Source organism: Manacus candei, unplaced genomic scaffold, assembly GCF_025592945.1.
Source record: "Manacus candei isolate 608988 ecotype Guabito, Panama unplaced genomic scaffold, ASM2559294v1 h1tg000035l, whole genome shotgun sequence".
Lineage (NCBI taxonomy): Eukaryota > Metazoa > Chordata > Aves > Passeriformes > Pipridae > Manacus > Manacus candei.
Genome location: NW_026138083.1, coordinates 1,707,700 through 1,729,412, shown reverse-complemented (window position 1 = coordinate 1,729,412; position 21,713 = coordinate 1,707,700). Strand labels below are relative to the sequence as shown.

General features: G+C 47.1%; 3 protein-coding genes across 17 annotated transcripts in view; 2 read left to right on the top strand and 1 right to left on the bottom strand.

Moving 5' to 3' along the window:
• CCDC88A (coiled-coil domain containing 88A) overlaps positions 1 to 7,300 on the top strand; it is a 63,515-nt gene extending 56,215 nt beyond the window's left edge. For 10 of the 13 annotated variants that reach the window (XM_051793089.1, XM_051793084.1, XM_051793083.1 and 7 more), the window contains 3 exons: positions 45 to 534; positions 3,816 to 3,915; positions 4,450 to 7,300. In XM_051793089.1, the coding sequence (XP_051649049.1) occupies positions 45 to 534; positions 3,816 to 3,880 (555 nt within the window). In that variant the 3' untranslated portion in view covers positions 3,881 to 3,915; positions 4,450 to 7,300. Of the gene's footprint in view, positions 1 to 44 lie in introns of all 13 variants that reach the window. The other 3 variants (XM_051793080.1, XM_051793079.1, XM_051793081.1) reach the window with 1 other exon arrangement.
• Positions 7,301 to 8,491: 1,191 nt separating this feature from the next.
• Positions 8,492 to 9,765, bottom strand: LOC127473460 (prolyl-tRNA synthetase associated domain-containing protein 1-like). The gene is made up of 2 exons (XM_051793097.1): positions 9,671 to 9,765; positions 8,492 to 9,026 (listed from the first exon to the last, which is right to left on the bottom strand). The coding sequence occupies exons 1-2, from the start codon at positions 9,755 to 9,757 to the stop codon at positions 8,589 to 8,591; spliced, it is 525 nt and encodes a 174-aa protein (XP_051649057.1). The 5' UTR covers positions 9,758 to 9,765; the 3' UTR covers positions 8,492 to 8,588.
• On the top strand, positions 9,520 to 21,474 carry MTIF2 (mitochondrial translational initiation factor 2). Of its 3 annotated transcripts, none has more exons than XM_051793096.1 (14): positions 9,520 to 9,966; positions 12,862 to 13,093; positions 13,588 to 13,693; positions 14,918 to 15,089; positions 15,507 to 15,667; positions 16,082 to 16,258; positions 16,382 to 16,521; positions 17,123 to 17,247; positions 17,973 to 18,177; positions 18,727 to 18,979; positions 19,637 to 19,777; positions 20,591 to 20,755; positions 20,957 to 21,097; positions 21,214 to 21,474. In XM_051793096.1, the coding sequence occupies exons 2-14, from the start codon at positions 12,869 to 12,871 to the stop codon at positions 21,381 to 21,383; spliced, it is 2,181 nt and encodes a 726-aa protein (XP_051649056.1). In that variant the 5' UTR covers positions 9,520 to 9,966; positions 12,862 to 12,868; the 3' UTR covers positions 21,384 to 21,474. The 3 variants fall into 3 exon arrangements, with proteins under 3 accessions (XP_051649056.1, XP_051649055.1, XP_051649054.1); XM_051793095.1 differs by lacking the exon at positions 9,520 to 9,966 and adding an exon at positions 10,619 to 10,762; XM_051793094.1 differs by lacking the exon at positions 9,520 to 9,966 and adding an exon at positions 11,455 to 11,596.
• Positions 21,475 to 21,713: the final 239 nt, after the last annotated feature.

Sequence of the window (21,713 nt, the reverse complement as noted above, 5' to 3'; positions counted from 1 at the left end):
GAAATCGTATAAAATGATAAATGTATGTCTCCTGGTTTGGGCAGATGAAATCCGCGAGTGAGGAGAACCTTCTAGATGAAGTGATGAGGAGCCTGTCTGAGTCCGCGGAGCTGGCGGGGAGGGAGAGGCTCCGGAAGCAGCCGGGCGCCGGCTGTGGGATCGTGAGATCCTTGAGTGTCAAAACCACCGTGGATTTCTCGGACGGCCGATCCCTGAAGCCGGAGCAGCTGGTGAGGCCCAGCCTCCGTAAGACTGACGATCTCTACTTCAGCAGCTCCCCCATCAAATTCCCGCCCGGAGCCCAGGGCAAGGCCCGGGCGGTGAAGGACAAGCTCCAAGCGACTGTGTCCCAGCGCCAGTCCCGGGACTGCAATCCCTACGCCACCTTACCTCGTGCCAGCAGCGTCATCTCCACGGCGGAAGGGACCACCCGGAGGACGAGCATCCATGACTTTTTGTCCAAGGACAGTCGGCCGCCCGTGTCGGTGGATCCGGCGGCGCCCGCGGCCGACAGGAGCGCTCCGCCCAGCTCCAGTGAGTACTCAGCACACGGGTTCTCCTCCCCCTGTGCCCACTGGGTGCCCTACAGAGCAGGGGGTGTCCCGCAGGGCGAGGCCACGCCGCGTAATTTGGGATGTAACTCCGAGGTGCCCAGGCCTTCCAGGCCGGAAAGGCCAAATTGTGGGGAGAGGACTTTGCCGAGCGCGAGCGTGTTCTGGGATAAAGTCAGTGGATCTGGGCCTGGCAGCACAGGATCCTTTACTGTGCCCCAGCCATTCTTATCCCTGAACACGGAGTTAGTCAGTAATATCAGTGGAGTGCCCCAGAGACCCACCTCCCGAGCAGCTGAGCAGGCAAATCCGTCGGCGTTTAGGTCAGTGCCCTGGATCCAGGAACAGCCTCGTGCTGCTCAGAGCCCTGCCCAGGGCGAGCCACGGGCAGCCCAGCCCAGGGAGCCCGTCCCTGCCCCCGGTGCCAGCACCGGCGAGGCCGAGTGCCCGCTGCTGGTGTCGGAGGATAACCAGACCCTGTGGTATGAGTATGGCTGTGTATGAGGAGGAGGTTGTGTCGTTACACACGTTCGAGTCTAACATGCCATAGGGCTGTTCTCCGTGCCCGCTGGATCACAGAGAAAACTCCCCTCCAACGAACAGCCCCTCTCTGGTCGGTCCGTGGGTGGTTGTGTCCCGTGGCCGTGGACTGTGGCATGTTGGAATGTGGAACTGTAACCCCACCAAAGCCTGCATGAGACCTTAATTGCACTGTGTACATCCTGCATGCCTCCATAATGCTGTGTTGTTGTTTGTCACGCACCACAAACGTTGGGTGTTCTCCTCTTGGTCACTGCTGCATGTCAAACCACACGCATGCTGCGTCCCGGGAGCGGCATTCCTGGGAAAGGACGGTGCTGCCAGTTGTGCTCCAGCTCTCAGGGGTGTCGGGAACGTGTGGATCATCTGCCTGGAGTAAAAATGCTTTTTTTTCCCCTTTGAGAAACGAAAAGAAGCATTTAGAGATATCTCAGTGTCTCCTTGCCCTTCTCATTTATGCCACGTCCTGGCATAAATGCACGAGGAACAAATCACAGCCCGATCATTCAGTGCCTCCAGTTTGCACAATAAATACCAATTACTGAGCAACAAACACACAGAGCATTCATAATCCTGGACAGAAATGATAATTCTTATGAAGAGGTGATAAATAGTCACATGATACCCAGCACTTGTCATGAAAAAATGGCCTTTTCCACCTTTTCCCTTTGGTCTGCTCTGCCTTTCCACGTCTGGGGTACAGCTGTGGGGGAAGGGTTTGGTTTTATCAGGAGTCAAATAACAGACTCCTTGTGATGCGTAGGAATAAAATCCTGTCTTGAGTATGGTGGAAATCCATTTTTAATTCTCAACAGAAGTGACACTGACATAGCAGAAAACAAGATGGTGTAACAAAATAACAGAAAAAATCTTAAATTAACGCAGTTAAGTAAAAGAAAGAATAACCAAGTTGCTTGCAAGGTTATGGGAGGATAGGCATGCTTCAGGGAATAACTCCTTAAATCCCAGATGAGCAGCTGAAGAGAAATGTGGAAGTCATTAATGTGCCACTGCCTCTGCAAGTGCTTGAAACTCCTCAGTGGCAAATATAAACAGTTTAAAATTGTACCAGACTTAAGCAGTAAGTACGTGAGGCTTCAGACACAAGCCCTTCTCTGCAAGAGGACGTAGTCAGGCCAGCTGTGAGAACCAAAATTACATCCCTCACAAAAAACCTGAATGGAAGTTAAATGTTGAGAGTAACCAGCGTCACATTGGGGTTTTTACACTGACTTGATCCTGCAGCAGCTTTGTGGCACTCACAGAACTGCTGTGTGGGCTGAGCTTTAATTCCTTAGTGCTTGACTGGGAGGGGCAGGGAATCCACAGTTCCCAGGGAAGAGCAGCAGATATTCCATGTGGGAGAGTGGGAGGGCTCTGCTTTGTACAGGAGAGGGAGCCCTGCATTTCCAGGTGGGGAAAAGGAGTGAGGGCAGGATATTGCCTGGTCCAAAGGCGTTCTGTGGGATCAGTGTCCTGGTCTTGCCTCGTGGGGTTTGCCTTCACTCCCATTAATCTGTAGATGTGTTGGAATTGTGCTGGAGATGAGGAGTGCTGGTATCCCAACGTGTGCCCCACACTTTTGATAAGTTATTTAAGGAATTGCAGTCTCAGCTCTGAGAGCACTTCATATAAACTCACACTGTGCTGCCAGGAGCTGTTGTTTTCTTACCTGGGCCTTGCAGAGCTTCTGCTTGTTCTGGGCAGAGCAAGGTCTGTAGGAGTGTCCTGGAGCACCAGTGTCTCGGGTCTCCAGGAGCTGGACACCAGCCTCGTCCAGCTCAAGCCACTGCTTTGCATTGCTTCATAAATGTGTTGATCAGCAGCAGTGGAAGTGTTCTGTGATAGAGTGTTCAATGCTCAGAATAATGACTTACAGCATTTGTGTTTTGGATATGAAAGACAGCCTATGTTTTCATGAACAGAAGGTTCATTTTTTTTCTCTGCTTTTTGGTCTTTACACTTAAGCAGGAAGTTTGTGGATGTCTCCCTTGGTTTATTCTTAAACAGTGGAAGGATCTGTGGAATTCCTCCCGTTCCCAATCCCTGCTGCTCCTGAGCTGTGCGCTTGGCTGGCTGTGACACACGTGGATCCCTGGCCCGTTCCTTGGTCCCTGCTGCCTGGAGATCTGCTCCAGGAGTTAGGAGTGCACGGCACTGATTAAACACGTGGCTGCTGGCCAGGGAGGTTGTGTTGTGCAGGCTCAGCAGTTTGCTCCCAGTGCAGCTTTGCCTGATGCTGTGCTGTGAGTGCCTGGGGAACTCAGAGCCTGCATTTTGCATGTTCAAGCTGTCGCATGCCAAGAGCATTTCCCGGTTTGCAGAGTGGAACGGGAATATTTCTGTGGCCGCGCGGCAGGTCAGAATACAGCGAGGGGAGTTCTCTGCTAGGGTCAGTCAGCTGGGCTTGCATCTCGTCACTGTTTTTGCTTCCCATATGTGCAAAGATGTAGGGTTGGTGTGGCTAAAAGTGACCCATATCTGACTGTGCTTTGCAAGTAATGCCTGTTCCAAATGCTGAGGTGGATGGCAGTGAGTGCAGCTGAGTAGGCACTTGCAGTGAGTTTCTTCTGTCCCTCTCCTCTGTCCTTTTCTCTTAAAAACAACAAAGAAGTGTTTATATATCCTTTTGCTCTCCTAATGAGTAGAATGTATTTAATGCATGAGGGGTTTTTTCGTGTCCTGATGAACACAATGAATAACCTGAAATGCTTTTCTCTGCAGATGTGGAAGCTATCCCAGAAAGCAGAAATTCAAAAAGCAGGTCTAGGGAGCAACAAAGCTCCTAATTCTATTCCCCACTACATGAGCTGTGGGCCAAGTGGTGAGTTTCCTGCCCAGACTGTAAATGAGATGAATTTCATTTACAACAAACTAACAGCATTACATCTCAGACCCAGAGCACATTGCATTAACCAGATGTAAATACTGCTTTGCTTAACTGGCTTCTCTCGCGCTCACCGGTTAGGCCAGGACCGACTAGTTAGGTCAGGACTAGTGGCCCTCAGGAGGGAACCTCATCCCATTCAGCCTTTTTGCCTGTAAAAAATGCCAGTTTCTTTTGATTTTTTTTTTTTGCCACATCTCACGAAGAAGGTCCAAAGAAAAACCCCGTTAAGAACCAGCAGCGAAGTCAGTTGTTAGAAAGGGAACAGGTAAATCCCCCAGGTGTGGAGTGGCCCCCGGGCCGTGCCTTTGTGTGCTGCTCTGAGCTCCCTGAGCCCCTGTGCTGCTCTGAGCCCCTGTGCTGCATGCTCTAGTGCTGTTAGTTCTGTTCGTGCTCACCTCTGTGTTGTGCCTCTGCTCCTGCAGCTTTTTCTCACGTTCTTTTCTCTTTCTGCCTTTCGACTGCACACAGAGAGAAAAGTGTCCTTCAGTATCTCAGTGTGAAGCCTTTATATCTGAAGTAACAAGACAGCGACTGTAGGAGTCATTAATTAAAAAAAAAAAAAAAATTGAGGGAATTTTGTACATCCTTCGTGACTAGAGCAGGCAAGACATAAAAACCTACCTACCTTCCTTCCTTCCTTGAATCAAGGAGCTCTACTGGAGTCTACTGCCGAAAATGTGTAGATGGGCTTAGGAATTATTGCACATTGCACTGTTAAGATCTACTGAATAAAGGACAGTTCTCATCTCCCTAAGGACCGAGGATTTTAAGGTCTCAAGAATTACTCCAGGGAAAAAAACAAACAAACAAACAAAACAAACTTCTTTCATCTTCTGTTTTTGAAATTAGCCACTGATTTGCTTAAGCTTCTGCTAATAATTAGCCAAAAACCCCCATAACTGGCAGTTTCTCTTTACGTCTGTAAATCTAAAGGAAATGCTGTAGTATTTTGTTGAAATGGACTGTATATACAGATACAAAAACCTCACAGCTACTGGCACTTCACTGCCTTATTTGGTTTGCATAATCTGCATGAAATTGCTCTTAAAAAGAAAAAAAAAAGTTTATGCTGATTTTTTTGTTGCATACTGCAAGAGAAAAAAAATCTGTTTACATCCATGGGAAAGTTGGGGAACTAACAGAAGTGGGAGTCATGGGATAATGGTGTTATAGAGAAACTGTTTGTCTTTTGTGTTTTTCACCTTCCCGAGTTACTCTGCATATGTACGTTCAGATGTTTCTGACAGGAAATTGTCAGGTCTGAGTTTTCTATAACGTTTATTTTAATATAAGGCTGTTTTCCACAAATGCCATTTCCAGGTTACGACTGTCTTACGATGTTTGTGTATCGACTAATTCTTTTTTTTTTTTTTATTGTTTGTCTCTTGACATGAGCTGATTGTGGCTTAGGAGGTTTCTTGATGGCAAAAAAAGAAATGTAAATAATATCATATGCATTTTACAATCAGTTCCCTTGAAGGTTCTCTTTTACTAGATCCGTTTTGTTCGTTCTTGATTTCTATTAAAGTCAACAGACGTTCTTGGTACCTTCGGTGGTTGCATATATTTGTGTCTGGGAAGGTTTGCAGCGAGCTCAGAGGAAATGGAGAGGAGCTTGGATCCAAAAGTTGTTGTTATACATTATTAAATCCAATAAGCACATTCCTATTCCTGTTGTGGAAGGTTACATTCCCTGTGTCACCTCCCAGGTCCAGAAGGTCACCTCCATCCCCTCAGTGACGGTGAGCCTGACTCTGCTGAATGCAGTTCAACAGATCCAAGAGCATGAAATCTTGTCAGAAAGGGGAAAAAAGAGGCAAGTTCAATAAGCTTTAGAAGGGGACGCATTTTTTGCTTTTTTTTCTTTAAAGGGACTTCCTTCTGAAATATTTTTTATGCTAAAATGGGCTAAAAGATCTACACTAAAGGCGTGGCGGGTATGAAAGAGAATTCAAAGACCAGAAACATTAGGAAAATATCTCTTTCATTCTAAAGGACAGCTTGTTCAAGCTCCTTTCAGGGCCTGTGACTGGGTTTTCCTCACTGAGGGCAGAGGACTGATGCAGTTCCAACCCTCAAACCCAAACCATTTAACAGCGTTCCTGTTTTCAGGAGTGTTGTTTCCATCACACAGGAATCCCCTCAGGTCTCGTTGACCAGCTCAGCTCTTCTCTGGAGGCGTCCAGTTGTCCAGGGTTACCCTTCCCAGCTCCCACACTTTGCTTTTTGCACAGTGTTGCACCTTCTCAGAGCGTCTGTGGGGTCACAAACTGTACAGCTGCTGTTTAACTCATCCCTTGGACCAGAAATGACCCCCATCCAAACCCTCCGGGGATGTTCCTCATAACAGATTTGGGGGAGCAGGATCCTCCCTGGCGGGTCAGCTCTGGGGGCCCCAGTCCTGCCAGGGCCCCTCTGTGCCATCCTGAGCGGGTTTGGACCCACTTTGTCTCCGTCAGCACAAAGGCCAGAGTGGGATTTTGGGTTGTATTTGCCAAATTAGCCACGAGCAGCAGCAGAGACCCGGGAGCACTTCAGGGATTTAATCTGCTTCTCCCAGCACTTTGTTTTGCAGGGAAGTTTCGGGACAGTCCAGCAGTCAGGAGGGGCTGTGAGCTGCTGATTCCTGCTTGCTTTTCCCTTCCTTCCTCTTCCCAGTCAGTGCCCTTAAAACAAAGTAAAAAAGCAGATTTGGGAGCCACTTCTCAGTTCCTGGAACACGGAGTCTCAGGGAAGCAGCAGTTGGAGGCCCAGCTTTGTTCCCCGGGAGTGCCAGGTCCAGGTTAGGAAGGAGGTTGTCATGCTATACCATGTGTATGTTTTATTTACTTTTCTGATAGTCTGTGAGGATTTAGTAACATTCCCAACAGGTACTATTATTTCTAAACATTGTCCAGGACATGATGCAGCCTAACAAAGGAGCTCATGTGTGATTTTACTTTTTTTTTTTTTTTTTTAGAGGTAGCTGATGATGTATATGTAAATAATGCTTTGATATTAATAAAACTGCCTTAAAGGAATGTACCTAGGTGTGAAACAGAACTTAAAAAGCTCTTATTTAAACTGTAATTTCCTTTACATATTGATTTTTTTTTTTAATGTTCGCCATTGTATACATTTATTAATGATGTTATTAAAATGCCAAACCAAATAATTTTTATTCTTATTTCGTCATGTGTATGTTCATACACACTTTTTCTGGAAACTGATGTTACTGGCAGGGTGTTGGTGTCGTGGTCAGTCGGTGATGTGTGCAGTGAGTATTTCTTCTGGAAGGAAAAAAAAAAACCTGATAAAACTGTAGCAGAATTTTTCTGGACCGTGTGTGTAGTTTGTTCTGTGGGATTTGTGTAGACCTGGGTAGCTTTTAAGTAAGTGTACACTATTTTGATACTTTTATTTAAAAAAAAAAAAAACAAAGAAAACAATGCTAATTTCATAAGTAAAGACAAAAAGAAATCATTACAGATTTGACAGATGTATTATTTGAAGCCTTAGCTTTGCCTGGGGGTTATTTTTGCTGAGCCAAGTCTCAGGATCCCCCCCTTCCCCCGAGGATGAAAATAGTTACACTTCAGGCAGTGCAGGTTCTAGGATTGGGCACGTGCCTTGAAATCAATTTGTCACATTTAAAACATTCCAGAGCTAAAACCCTTGACAAGTCAAATCTACTACTCATTTTTTAAGGGATAAGGGATTTTGGGGTAGAAGAAAGAAGAAACCTGTAGGGGGAGGGAGAGTGAGTGGCCGGCAGAGGGCAAGATAAATGTTACTGGATGTTTTTCTAGTGACTCTTCCTACAGCTGCAGCATTTTTAGGTCCCTTCTTTCCCACTGGAGATGATTCCCATGATAGCTGGGGTTGGTTTGTGTCTGACAAGGTGGAGGGAGGAATCTAAACTTCTGGATGGTGAAATGTTCTGTCTCCAGGAGCTCTGAGAACAGGTGCCAGATCCTTCCAAAACGCAGGAAACCACGGTAAGGAGGCGGGTGAAGGAACTTGCCTTGCCCTAGAAGACACTTTTTCTTACTCAGATAATAGTAACTGTTCATTCTTCCAAGATCACAACTCCTTTGATGTGTTTTTAATTCCTGCTCCTGTGGGTTTGATTTCTGTTCACCTCAGCTGCTGCTGGTGCTCTTGGCTGGTGCTAATGACATTTTCATTAGGCTGCATCCAAAAGCCTTCACCCCCCATCACCTTCAGGTTCCATCCCTCACTTTCACTGCTCCCCTCTCCTGATGTCAAGTTTAAACCTTCAAGGCCAGTCCCGCACCTGGGAAGTTCCAGTTTTATCTGTTCCATTAACAAAGATTATAAAATTATTTAAATAATGCCTTTTATACTTACTAGTTACCTAGTGCAGACATGATTTAATTTACACTAAGTTTATACTTAGTGCATACATGTTGCAAATGTCTTTTTAAGAACACTGCTAAACTTCTAATAACTCAGACAGTATTTTTTCTCACTAGGTTATCCAATATAAACTTATACAATTGAAAAAAAATATGAAAAAGGAGTAAGCCTTCTTTTTATTTGTAACAAGATTTTCACCAGGTTTTCACTACCAGATCTATGTCTAGTAGTAGAAAAGTGAATTTCCACTATTTGACATCTTCATCGAAGTGTAGGATGATGGGGTCGTGGCCTGTTGATCTCACGAACTTCAGGAAGTCCTCGGGGCTTAATCCCATGGTTGCAGAATTTGTCATGGGGTGAAAATACACCTTTTCGTGGCCCCCTTCCAGCAGGGCAGCGTCCAGCACCAGCCTCACGTCCCCCTGGTCACAGAAGAGGGCGAGTGGCGTGGCACAGCCCTGGCCCACCCGGAGCTTCTCCAGCATGGAGTTCTCCTCAGCAAACCTGAGGTTCCCGCTGCCGAGGCCCAGCTTTTTAGCCAGGTCGTTTAAATTGACCTGCCTGTTGTGCAGGACAGTCACCAGCCAGAACCCTTTCTTCTTTTTGTCTTTAAGAAACAGGTTTTTACTGTGACCTCCTTTCATGTGCTGGACGTGGGGCATCATTTCTTCCACGGTGAGCACCTGGAAAACAGCACCGGGGTGGTGTGAGACTCTATGTCCTGTTAGACTCCCAGCTGTGTCCTGGCAGGTACCTGCTGTTAAACACTTAGACAATACCCAATGTTCCATCTGGCCTAAAAGCTGTACCCTCTTATGAGGAAATCTGAACAGAATGTGAATGTTTCTGTGTTGTCATACAGCAGTATCTCACTTTAAGGCAGCTCTGAGAGTGCTCTTTGCAGCTCCGTTGCACACACACGGCAGTGACGTGGCACGTGTGCTTTCAGCTGGGAGCGAGGAAAAGTTTGGAAGGCAGCTTGGATACTGTAGGTGTCAGGGGAAGGAGCGGGGTGGGTTGTACCTCCTCAAACTGCTGAGGAACCGGAGGAGAAAAGGGGAAATCTGGAGGCAAAAGCGCGGTCAGTGCGATCCCAAAACAAACGCCCAGATGTTCTGCCAGGCCCTGCATTTGAAGTTCCCCATTGATAACTACCCTGAACAGCGCGCTCGGGGCCTCATCCCGCCCCGCTGCCGCCGGGTTCCCTGCCGGGTTCCCTGCCGGGTTCCCTGCCGGGTTCCCTGCCGGGTTCTCTGCCGGGTTCTCTGCCGGGTTCTCTGCCGGGTTCCCCGCCGGGTTCCCGGGATGCCCGCGGTCTGTGCCGTACCTGGGGGTGCTCGGCCGTGACGGTGGCGATGCCCAGGTCCCGCAGCCGCCGCTCCAGCGCCTCCCGCAGCTCCGGCCCCGCCGCCATCGCCTCCCGCCGCCCCTTCCCCCGCCCCTTCCGCCGCGGGAGCCCGCCCAGGAGCGGCGGCGAGCGCGGGGAGCGGGCGAATGTCATAAATCCGAGTTAATTTACCGAGGGACAACCCCCCGGGGCTCAGCCTCCTGCCGCCCTCCCACCGCGCCGGGGGAACAAAAGGTCTCCATCACACCCGCACCTCCCCTCCCGCGCAGCTCAAGGTATGTCATGTCTCTTAAAACCACCTCCCGCTCAGAGATTACACGTTGCTCCGACACACACCCGCTGTGAACTGTATTTAATGTTGGTTTCAAGCCAGATCTTTCTCTCAGATTAAATGAACCTATTCATTTTTATCTGCATGTCCTTACTGTGATTTCAGGTTCTGGCTGGTTGCTTATATATTGTGCTGAAAACGTTGCTGCTAAGTAAGGAAGTTAAGAAAAATTCGAAGCTAAAAAAAAAAAGGAATCAAAGTAAGGTAAACTTTATGAGACACCTGAATTTTTTAAAATTTTTTTAAAGGCTTCCAATAATAATCAGGAATTGCCACTGAGGGACAAAGCCAAGCGTTAACGGCCACAGAGTTAAGCAGAAAATATTTCTGCAACCCAAACCAACGTCCCGACCTATGACATCTATATTTGTTCTCAGTTTGCCCTTCAGAAAAACGGGCAATCTGTAATAAAGCTTTAAATGAAAGCAGGATGACTCTGTGGTTAAGAGACATGTGGGTAAAATATGATCCCACGCTAGTTGCTTTTAATGCCTTTGCACAACTTTTCATATTTAAGCTTTTTTTCTTTTTTTCTTTTTTTTTTTACTTTGGTTTATTTTGAGGTGATTTTTCCCATTGTACCTGTGGAGAAACGTGTGAGGGCCCTGTGCATTTCAAGGTGCCAGTACCTGGAGCATTCACCAGCAGCTGGTACCTCAGAAATTCAAAACATTTATTTTTTTTCAACACTCAGCATCATAAATGAGCAAATACTTGAGGTACTGAGAGCAGCAAAACAGGTAGGTACTGCTCAGGAGGGTATAAAACTACCAGTGTGAACTACCCCAGGTCCCACATTATGGGCAAAGCGTGTAAAATGCACAGCTCAAATGTACATAAAGGAATTTATGGCCGTGACACGCAGTTTCCAGTGTCTGGGCAGGGATTGCAGCGCTGTCCCAAGCGGACCCTTGGGATTATCCCCGGGTCTTACAACCATCATTAACCAGGGAACACTGAGGATTTTTCATTCATAGACCTTCCTCTTAGATTTTTGCTTTTCCCGGTCCATTAAGTGGCGTTATTTTAGAGACACCAAAGTAGACGGGGCTGATAAATCAGCCACGTTAAAAGCTTTAAACTGGAGGTTGGGCGGGGGGGGGACATTGCAAAGAAAATAAAACTGCTAGCTCCCGGCAGGAGAAAACCGAATTTTTTTATATATGTGTGCGTGCGTATAGATATATTTATATTTATATATACATATATATATATATATACTTTCTACTACTTATATATATAGGTTTAAAAACCAAATTCCGACGCCCGGGGATAAGCCGAGAGCAACTCTGTGCCGTGAGGGGAATTCCCGCCCCCTCTGAGGCGAGGCCCCGCCCCCGCCCGGGTGCGGCCGCGCTGCGCCTGCGCGGTGTCCCCGTGGCGCGTGCGCAGAGAGCGGCGCGCCGGCCGTGAGGGGCAGCGCGGGGTGAGGGCGGCCGGGGCGTCCGCGGTCCCTCCTCTGCCCTCAGTGCCTCCCCTCCCTCCCTCAGCCGCGCTGTCAGGGCCGGGGTGGGCGAGCCGGGGGCTCGGAGAAGGGCGCTGCCACCGCGGGGAGGGCGGGCCGCGGCCGACAGGTATTGATTAGCCAGGACGGTGGGTAGGAGGGCGGCGGGTGCTCCCACCGCGGGACCCCCGGGAGCCGGGAGGGGGTTTCCACAGGCAGAGCCTCGCGGGGGGGGTCTCGCCGCTGTGGGTTGGTCCGGCGTGGCCTTGACCTTGTGTTGACTGTGTTTGTAGGCAGCGTCTTGTGGCAGGTCCGAGATTCCTCGGGTTTACACGTTCAGCCCCTTTAAGGGAACAAAAAAAACCCCAAAGTAGCTGGTTTTGGTTGGTTAGTTTGTCGTCGGGTCACTTCCCGCAGGTACCCGGGTGCAAGGGAGGTTTTGAAGGGCTTGCAGCCTTCCTGAGGGGAGCCCAGAGCGTTCCCTGCCTTTGGAGCTGCGGGAAGGTGGTGCCGGGACACCTGGGAGAGGCACCCTGGGCACAGCAGAATCATGGAATGGGTTGGGTGGGAAGGGACCTTAAACCCATCCAGTGCCACCCCCTACCATGGGCAGGGACACCTCCCACTAGCCCAGGTTGCTCCAAGCCCCGTCCAACCTGGCCTTGGACACTCCCAGGGATCCAGGGGCAGCCACAGCTTCTCTGGGCAACCTGGGCCAGTGCAGAATTGGCAGCTCTGAGCAACAGGAGAAGTTCAAAGGAGGACATTGTTGTATGGGATAATTAGCAAAAAGGCTCAAACCAAAGTTAAGATGGTTAAAACAAGATGTGGGATGATCTGGCAGAAGCACCCTGGGAAGCCTGGTTGCTGAGCCAAGGTTTATCCTCAAAGGATATCTCTGTCCACACGACAGCACTGGTGTTATTGCAGTGCTAGGGTCTTTGAGTGGTGCTTTTCTCTTTAAATGCTCAGGTAAAGAGCATTTTGCAGGTGTGTTTCGTGGGCTTAGAGAGGTAGCTCACACCTGGGTGACTCTGTCAGTGTTGCACAAGGAGTGCAAATGTCCCTTTCCTTCTAGCAGATGTCAAAGAGCCCGAAATGGAGGGTTTAGTAGTTTATATCAAAGATCAGTGAAAGAGAGTAGTTTATAGTAGTTTATATCAAAGAAAGATCTGTAAGCTCTTAGTAGATCGCTGTGTCTGCAGTAGGGTAGTGGAGAAAGGGGAAGCGCTGGAGGAAACAGAAAAACCAGAACAGTTGCTAAATAGTTCACTCTTTTAAGTGTTAAAAAGCCTGTTTGGAACCATAACATTTGTGCCTTGCGTTCCTGTCCGTTTTATCCCGAGGAAGAACACGTTTCAGCTCCTGGTCTCAGTGTGCCCTTTGTGTTTGCAGTGAGGAGATGAACCGAGGGCTGGTGCTGAGGTTGGAGAGCCTGGTGCAGCTCCGTGGTGCCTGCAGGCAGCTCCGGGCCCTGTCCTGCAGGAAGGTTTGGGGGGCACAATGGAAGCCTGTGCAGGCCTCTGCACACCCCCTGTGCCCCGTCCTGCTGCGCCCACAGCTCTGCCAAAACCACAGAGTGATCGGTGCTGCCTTAGCCCAGCGCAGACATCTGGCCACAAAGGAGGTAATTTCCAAAGCCCAGTAATCCCTGGGTTTGTGTGAAAAGTGCAGGAGCTCAGCCTGAACTTTTAAATTAAAACTGAAGAGCTTTATTCGTGAATATAGAGAATTTGTTATAAATTTATCAGACAAAATGTGCTTAATATATGACTTTATTGTGATTCCCTCTCAAATAGTGACTTAGACCGGTAGCATTGTGAATTTTGCAGAGGCAGGAAGAAATTATTAAAACCCAAACATGAAAATGATTTTGTTGACTTTTTTTTGCCCTCAATCTGAAAAATAAAAAATGAAAAAAAGTTGTGCTGCGTGCTACACGTTTTAAATGTCCATTGTGATGTGTAAGTCGTTTTTATTTATTTAAATTCATTGGTGTTCTAGTAAAAAAGATGTGTTCACCTCCTATGGCTTGAGACCTCTGTCTTTTTAATGTTGTTTTTGTCATTCCCTAGTTTATGCCAGCTCTGTGTTCCTATATACGTGTCTAATTCCATGTAGGAGACAAAAAAGAAGAAAAAGAAGTTCCCCCTGACAAGAGGTGAAGTGGAGATAAGGCAGAAGATGACTATTGAGGAACTGGCACGAGCCATGGGCAAAGACATAGGTGAGAGGCTGCTCTGGGGCTTGAAGCAGTGAGAGCTGCCCCACCTCTTCCACGAGTGGGAGAGGCAGAGGTGTCTTTAGTGGCGTTAATTAGTGGTTGTTAATCCCTCCCTTAGCCAGGGAGGTTGTCCCATCCCAAAGGAGCTGTTGGTACACACAAAAGAAGTTGGGCTGTCCAAATCACCGGGCCAGACATTTAACTGGGAAGGAGCCAGGGCTGCCTCCCATCTCCAGCAGAAAGGATCCAGGGGGGCTGCTCCTCGTGCCTGGGGCTCTCAGGGGCTAAATTACTTGGGAAGGAAAACACTGCACCCTGGTTTGTCAGAGCTGAACCCCTGGGAGTTAAAAACTCATGACTAGAGACCTTCAGCCTGGAATCTAGCCCTGGGAGTAGGGATCTGGGGTCCAGGAGCATTTCTATTTCATTGAAACAGTGGTTTAATTAGCTCAGAGTGGGTGAGGCTTGTCTGGAATCACTTCCCTCTTTAAGTGACTGCCCAGACAACTGGGTCACAGGAGTAGGTTTGTTCCTGTGACCCCGTGAACATTCCTGGCTATATGGTGGCTCTGCTTGACCAGTTCTAAATTATATTTTAGGGGGGTTATTGGCATGCTTTGCCTCTTGACATTTGAAATAATTCTGCAGCTGTATAATGCCAATCTCCAGTCTCTTCCTATCCAGCTGGGGACTTTTTCTGGCAAATTTCCCTCTCAGCAATGAGGAGAGAAGCAGAAAAGTCTGTCATGTCTTGCTGTACCTTTCTGACGGTCCCTAGGTCAGCATGTAACGATTTCTTACTGCTGCAGTGGGTTCTGTGCTTCTGCTACCAAAGAAAGCAGCAAATGATCTGAATTATCAGATTTCCTTCCTCCTTCAGTCACTCCTTTGCTGTTTGGTTTAGATGAGTTTCCCTTGCTTTCTTTTTGGGGGGTTTAATGGAAAAGTAAGGTGTGAAAATCTGAGGGAAAAATAAGATGATAGTATTTGATAAGGCACTCAGGTTCTGTAAATCCTTCTGCATCAAGTTCTTCTCTGCAAGTATGTGGTGTAGCAGGAACTTTTAGATCAATCTAACTACAGGAAAAGTGCTTTGTGAATGAAACTTAACAGCACAATATAAACCACTAATGACAAAATCTTACACTGTATGAACTGGGTTTGTTTTTTTTTTGTCCCACATGTTTTTGAGGGTGCCATTGTTAAATGCCTTTGTCTTTCCCACAGACCATATTTATGAAGCACTGCTGTACACGGACGTTGACCTGGATTCACTGGAGCCAGATTCCATCTTGTATGAAGACCACATCAAGATGATTGTTCAGAAGTCAGGAATGAAGTACAAATCAGCAAAACTGAAAGAGGAGAAGGAAAGAAAAAACACAGATGCTGTGAAAAGGCAAGTTGGGAACTGCTCTTTTTGGCTCTTTATCTCCTGTTTCTTCCTGCAGGTGTTTGTCATGTCCTGTCTTTCTTTGTTGTGATGGGGTGTTGATAATCCCCGATACAGTCACAATATGATAATATTTAAAATGTGAAGTTTACTGTTTTGATTTAGTTAGCCATAAAACTGCTACTTGGTTTCAGGTGGGGTTTTTCTATGCCACACTCTGAAGAAAAGCCAATTCTTTGATACCCTGGATTGCTGCATTAATTCAGGGTATTAATTCAGTAGCACTGAGCACGAGGAGGGCTGGCTGTGGTGCAGCTGGGATTTGTGAGGAGGAGGAATCACAATACTCACAGTGGCTCTTCTTTAGCCACGTGGGCATGCCTGTCACTCAGAATTGTTCTGGCATTTGTGCTGTCCTTGCAGGCCCCCTGCAGACCCAGCAGTGCTGACCCCACGGCCCCCCGTTGTCACCATCCTGGGACACGTGGATCACGGGAAGACGACGTTACTGGACAGCCTGCGCAAAACCCAGGTGGCCTCCATGGAAGCGGGAGGCATCACACAACACATCGGGGCTTTCCTCGGTGAGACCCGGCTGCACGTGGGCATGCTGGACACAGTTTACTTTGGCTGACTTGCTGCCAGGTCACTGGGGGAAAAGGCTGCCACAAAACCAGTTGCTGTGTAAGCGGTGAAGAAGGAAACTGTAACATGATGATGTGTCTGTTGCTGATAACTGTCAGGATTACTTAGATGGAACTTAGAAGTGAATTGTCTGCACAGTTGAAATTAGACTATTTTTGGATTAAGGAGGATCCCAGGATGCTTTTTCTCTCCTGAGGATTTAGCAGCACCTCCCACCTCCATGCCAAGTTATCTGTCTGCCTAAAACCTGTCACTGGTATTAAAGAAGTTCTCAAAGGAGCGACGCTTGATTGCATCGAATAAAGCTGGGTGAAGCGCTGATTTTCAGCTGTTCCATGTCCCTTTGTTCACAGTGCACATGCCTTCTGGGGAAAAGATAACCTTCCTGGACACTCCTGGGCACGCGGCCTTTTCAGCCATGCGGGCGCGGGGCACCAACGTCACCGACATCGTCATCCTGGTGGTCGCGGCAGAGGACGGCGTGATGGAGCAAACCGTGGAGTCCATCCAGCACGCCAAAAATGCAGGAGGTACCTCCTCAGAGTCCACCCTGCAGGGATTTGTTCTAGGTGGCCATTACCTTTTCTAGCAGCTCTGGTGGTCACACCGAGTTTTGGTTACGCTGGTGCTGAGTTTGCTCCTTGTCTTTTTAGTTCCTCTTATCCTCGCCATCAATAAATGTGACAAACCCGAAGCCGATCCCGAAAGAGTAAAGAAGGAGTTGCTGGCTCATGATGTGGTCTGTGAGGAGTTTGGGGGCGATGTTCAAGCTGTAAATATTTCTGCACTCAAGGTAAGGTTGTGGTGGAAAGAAATGGTGGTGTTTGTGGGTGTCTGATATGTGCAGAGAGATGCACTTTTATTTAGCAGCTGCAAAATATATTATTTCTCTTCATGGCAAGGTGTCAGACACCAGGAGCTGAGTGCTGCTGGCTCTCACCAGAATTATTTGAAACACTCTGAAATGTATTCTGAGGCTCAGGCTTTTAGGGAGCAATAATATCTTGATTTTCTTCTGTAAGTTCAGTGGATATTTTTCAGGTTAATCCCAGTTGCTGTTTGCTCGTTGTATGAAATCAGTGCAAAAGCAAGGCTGGTGATAATGCCGTGCATGAAGGGAAAAATTCAAACCAGGGTAAATAAAGATTTTCCTAACACAGGCCTAATCACAGGAGCACAGTTTCACAGTGGTCTTACAAGATGTAATTAGAAAAAAGGGGGTGGAGGGAAAAACCCAGCCCAACAGTTTTGCCTCTTTGATGTCCTGAAGTCTTGACTGGGTGGTAACTGTCATCGAGTTTTCAGTGGGGGAATTTGGCACCAAGATTTCAACTTCTGATCTCACTTTAATGCTGTGTATTTTTGTGTATTTTTGTGTGTGTGGTTTCGTGCAGGGTGAAAACCTGATGGTTCTGGCAGAAGCCACTGTTGCCCTGGCAGAGATGCTGGAGCTGAAGGCAGATGCCACGGGGCTGGTCGAGGGCACCGTGATCGAGTCTCGCAAAGACAAGGGCAAAGGGTGAGTTATCTGCACCTCCACAGCTTCAGAGGAGCAATTTGTGACAACACAGGGACACTGCTCAGGGGGTTTGGACCTCCCTAAACAAAGCTGTCACAGTTTCTTTGCAGTGTTTCTAATTAAAGCCTTGAAATGTTATTCTGCAGCGCGAGGGCCAGAAAAAGAAGTTTTAAACTGATGGGGGAAAATACATCCTATCACTGAGATGAAGTCCTGTGAGCACAGGACTTAGTTGAAAATGCCAGAACAGATTTATTTTTTAAATGCCATTAAAACAGTAGGAATGATGAAGTTAACAGTCATAATGTATACACAGTTCTTGGCAAATTGTGTGTGACGTGACGTTCTGCTCTTAAATGTCTTAGTCCTTTTGCAGGTTCTGTGTGAACAAGGCGTGTTCTGCCCTCTTTAAAAACTAATTGAATTCTAGAAAGTTGTGGGGTTTGTTTTTTGGGGGTTTTTTGGGGGGGGTTCACATAGTGGGTAAAATCAGTCTGTTGCTGGGTTCACAAATGCCTAATTCTGGACTGCTCTGCAGAAATGAAGAGTACAGTGCAGGTTTTGGGGGTTTTACGAGTCACTGTAAAATTTTATTAGCAGGAACACTCTGCCCGTGGTGGGTCACAGGCCCGTCCTGGTTTGTGTTTTGCCTGCACTAACCATGGAGACGGGGAGAAGTGTCACTTTTCTTCTGTTTGTCATTTCTCTCCTCTGCTCTCCACCAGTCCCCTCACCACAGCCATCATCCAGAGAGGAACTCTGAGGAAGGGCTGTGTTCTGGTTGCAGGCAAGACCTGGGCCAAGGTGCGGTTCATGTTTGACGAGAACGGCAAGGCCCTGGATGCAGCCCCTCCAGGCATCCCCGTGGAAATCATGGGCTGGAAGGACGTCCCTTCGGCGGGAGATGAAATCCTGGAAGTGGAATCTGAGGTACGGAAAGAACTGTTTTCATGGGAAACTCACGCTGCAGGGAAGGAGCTGAGTAGCAGAACAAGTGAGAGCTTTCATTCTGAATAACCTGGATGATCCCCTGAAAGATGAGAATGGGGATTAAGGGGCCTGAGCTCTGTAAGAGGAATGAGGGTTCACATATTGCCTTTTAGTTTTCCACCTTTCCCCTGCTGGACTGTCCTCATCTCCACAGTGTTTCAACTTTAGAGTGAGAGAACTAGTTTCTGACAGAAGAATATGCATAAAATACAGCTTGAAATGGGTGTTAGGAGAGAGAGCTGGATAAACACCATGTGGAAGAATGAAGGATAACTCTCTTCTGCAATGCAGAGTTACCATAAAAACATGTTGTAGCTCAGGGAGGAAGCTCTTGTGCTCATTCTCTGCCATCTGTGCAGCAAAATCTGTGATTAAGTGTGGGGGGAAAATGAGTGAGCCTGTAGAGAAGATGCCAGAGGATGAAAGTGCATTGTTGTAGAGTTTTCTGATGCAATGTTTTAAAGGTAACGTTTCTGTCTCCCTGCCCAGCAAAGGGCACATGAAGTGATAGACTGGAGGACCTACGTTGAACAGCAGGAGAAGCTGAAGAAGGACGTGGAAGTTATCGAAGCCAAGCAGAAGGAGCACAGGCTGGAGTACAAGCAGCAGCAGCAGAAGCTGGCCCATCTGACCTGGAGGCAGAGGAAGGCCGTGCTCTACAAGGCCAACAAGCACCTGCTGTTCCAGAGGCCCAAGGACAGGAGGGAGGTGGCCGAGGACACGCTGTCGGTCATAGTGAAAGGTGCTGTCCCTTCACCGCGCCCCGGGGCCAGCTGTGAACACCATTTCTGTGCCCTGAAGTTTGGTCAGTCCAAAACTGATCAGAGAACTTCTTTCAGCAAGGGCAGGGGTGTCAGGAAACATCCAGTGGACAGAAGGATGCACTTCCAGCAGGGCCAGAGCCACAGGAAACTTAGAAGCCCAACCCTCCTACCCAGGAACTCAGAAGTAAACCCCATACATGTAAACCCCTATGCAAATATATACATGCATATATAAACCTCTGTGTATCTAAATTATAACACCACCACCCCCAAACTATGATCATTTTGCATCAGCAAAATGGAGAACAATTGTGTATTGAAGTGGGACAGGAGGACCTTGGTTTGACCTCACATTTGGTGATACACAAGCAGTGACATCAGGAGCCGAAAAATGATGCAAACTTGACCCGAAAAATGACAGCAGATGTGGAGCCTCTGGTCCTGTTGTATTTATCCAGTTAATTTTTGGAATGAACAGAGTTGTTAGATGGATTTTAACATATTACTGAAAATGTAATAAGAGTGATAGATGTCAAAAGACTTTCTGCTGCACAGCGTGGAGTTGTCATGTGCTTAGTTATAATTCCACGTTCCTTTATATCCAAAGTCAGCAGTGCTTCCATTTACCCCTGCAGGTGATGTGGATGGATCTGTTGAAGCTATTCTGAACATTCTGGACAGCTATGATTGTGAGGATGAGTGTAAACTGGACATTGTCCACTTTGGAATGGGAGACATCAGTGAAAACGATCTGAGCCTCGCTGAAGCCTTTAATGGTGTGTTTAAAAATCAGTTTGCAGTTTTGAAATTATTCAGTTACTGAAATGGGGAGGCCTCAGTCAGGTTTGATTTAACAATAATTAGCAGCATCAATAAGGTAAATTTACATGTATCTTAAAAATGTTTCTTTGAACATCAGACTAGTGTAGGCTGGAAATCTCATGGAAGTGGAAGGACTCTGGAAGTGCTGTTGCCATGCCAGTAGTAGCTGAATTGTTAAGATTAAAACTGTGACTGCTCCCTCAGGTTGCTGTGTGATGCTCAAACAGGGCAAAGCTTGAAAAGTAGGTTGGGAAATTATTTCCTTTTGCTCAGGGAGGCCACTGGATCTAAGGCTGACTCAGATTTTCCTGTTTGTATCCTGTAATTCCCACCTGCTGCAGAGGGCAGGTCACTGGACCTGCCATAGCCCACACGTGGATGAGAGTGATCTAGAATTCACTTCCAGCTTACTTTGGGCAACCAAGCTGTTTTTCCAGCCCCAGAATGGCAGGTCTGAGTCATTTCTGTGAGCTGTGTGTGTTATTTTCTGCATTGATACCTCCAGTTCTGTCCTCAGGGACCTTTCCATGAGGACTTTCTTAGGCCATTATTTTGATAGGAGGTCTGTAGCAGTTGATGTGCCTTAGTGGAAGAAGCAGTAGAATGCTGTAAAATCAGTAAAATTCCTTAAAAAGGAAGCAGGAGTAAAATGCTTTCCTTGGTTTGCTGACCACCTAATTCTACCCCGTGCTGCAGGGTTTCACTTTGAACTGTTTATAAAGTGTGATCTCTCGTAGTCATCACTTGACAAGTGTTTCCTTTATCAGGTGTTATATATGGATTCAGTGTGAAAGCCAATGACAATATTAAAAAGCTGGCTGATAAAAAGGGAATAAAAATTAAACTTCACAACATCATCTACAAACTTATAGACGACTTAAAAGAGGAGCTCAACAGCAGACTGCCCCCAGCTGTGGTGGAGACTACAGTAGGTGAGTTGGCATTGACTGATAGATTTTTGCCTCACAATGTGGCCTGAATTTTATTCTCCAGTTCCCGTTGTATCAAATATTCTTTTTATACTCCTCTGTAACTGCTTTTCTGTTGGGGTAAAGCTTGGCAAGTGGAAAAATGCAGCCTGCTTATACCTCGTGCCAGTCCGTTAATCCCACGTACAACTTTTTTTCTTTTAGGGGAAGCTTCTGTTCTCGACACCTTCTCTGTAACAGTGGGGAAAAACAAGATTCCAGTGGCTGGATGCAGAGTACACAAGGGGCTGCTGGACAGGAAAATGAAGTTCAAGTTAATCCGCAGCGGGAATGTTATTTGGAAAGGTAAGTGGAATTGCCACCAACATGACAACATGAATTCTGCAATAAATTCTGCACCAAACCACTTTTGTGCTCTGCTGGTGGTGGGCTCCCTTTATGATGCATTTTTCTCTTTGTAGGATCTTTATCATCACTGAAGCACCATAAAGATGATGCCCAGGTAATAAAAGCAGGAATGGACTGTGGATTGAGTTTGGACAGGAATTTGGAATTCAACGTTGGGGATGATATTATTTGTTATGAAGAAACAGAAGTTCAACAGACAACTTCCTGGGACCCGGGATTTTAAAGGACCTTTGAATACATGAACACTAAGGGATGTGTATTATACTCCTGGCTGGCCTGTAACTGGTAACATTAAATGAACTTTCAGAGATGCACAGGAGCTGCTTTACACCTCTTCTTTATGTCAGAGCATTTTAGGTATATTTTATATCTGAAATTCTCTGCCTTTCTATCATGTCAAGCAACCACCTTATGTCACTGGAACATGGGACAAACTAGAGGAGTAAGTACAAGCATTTCAGGTGTGTAAAGCCATCATGGTATAAATATTTCTGATGACTGTCTTTGGCTCCAAAATAGCTGAGCCATCTTCTTTCCCCTCCCTCGGTGGTGC

What these genes read in the sequence shown, in the direction of transcription:
- LOC127473460 (XM_051793097.1), bottom strand. Translation starts at nt 9,757, where the DNA reads ATGGCGGCGGGGCCGGAGCTGCGGGAGGCGCTGGAGCGGCGGCTGCGG. An exon ending in TCACGGCCGAGCACCCCCAG is followed by an intron (nt 9,027 to 9,670) that starts GTACGGCACAGA and finishes GCTGTTTTCCAG; the next exon opens with GTGCTCACCGTGGAAGAAAT.
- MTIF2 (XM_051793096.1), top strand. Translation starts at nt 12,869, where the DNA reads ATGAACCGAGGGCTGGTGCTGAGGTTGGAGAGCCTGGTGCAGCTCCGT. An exon ending in GCTGTCGGTCATAGTGAAAG is followed by an intron (nt 18,980 to 19,636) that starts GTGCTGTCCCTT and finishes TTACCCCTGCAG; the next exon opens with GTGATGTGGATGGATCTGTT. An exon ending in TGTGGTGGAGACTACAGTAG is followed by an intron (nt 20,756 to 20,956) that starts GTGAGTTGGCAT and finishes TTTTTCTTTTAG; the next exon opens with GGGAAGCTTCTGTTCTCGAC.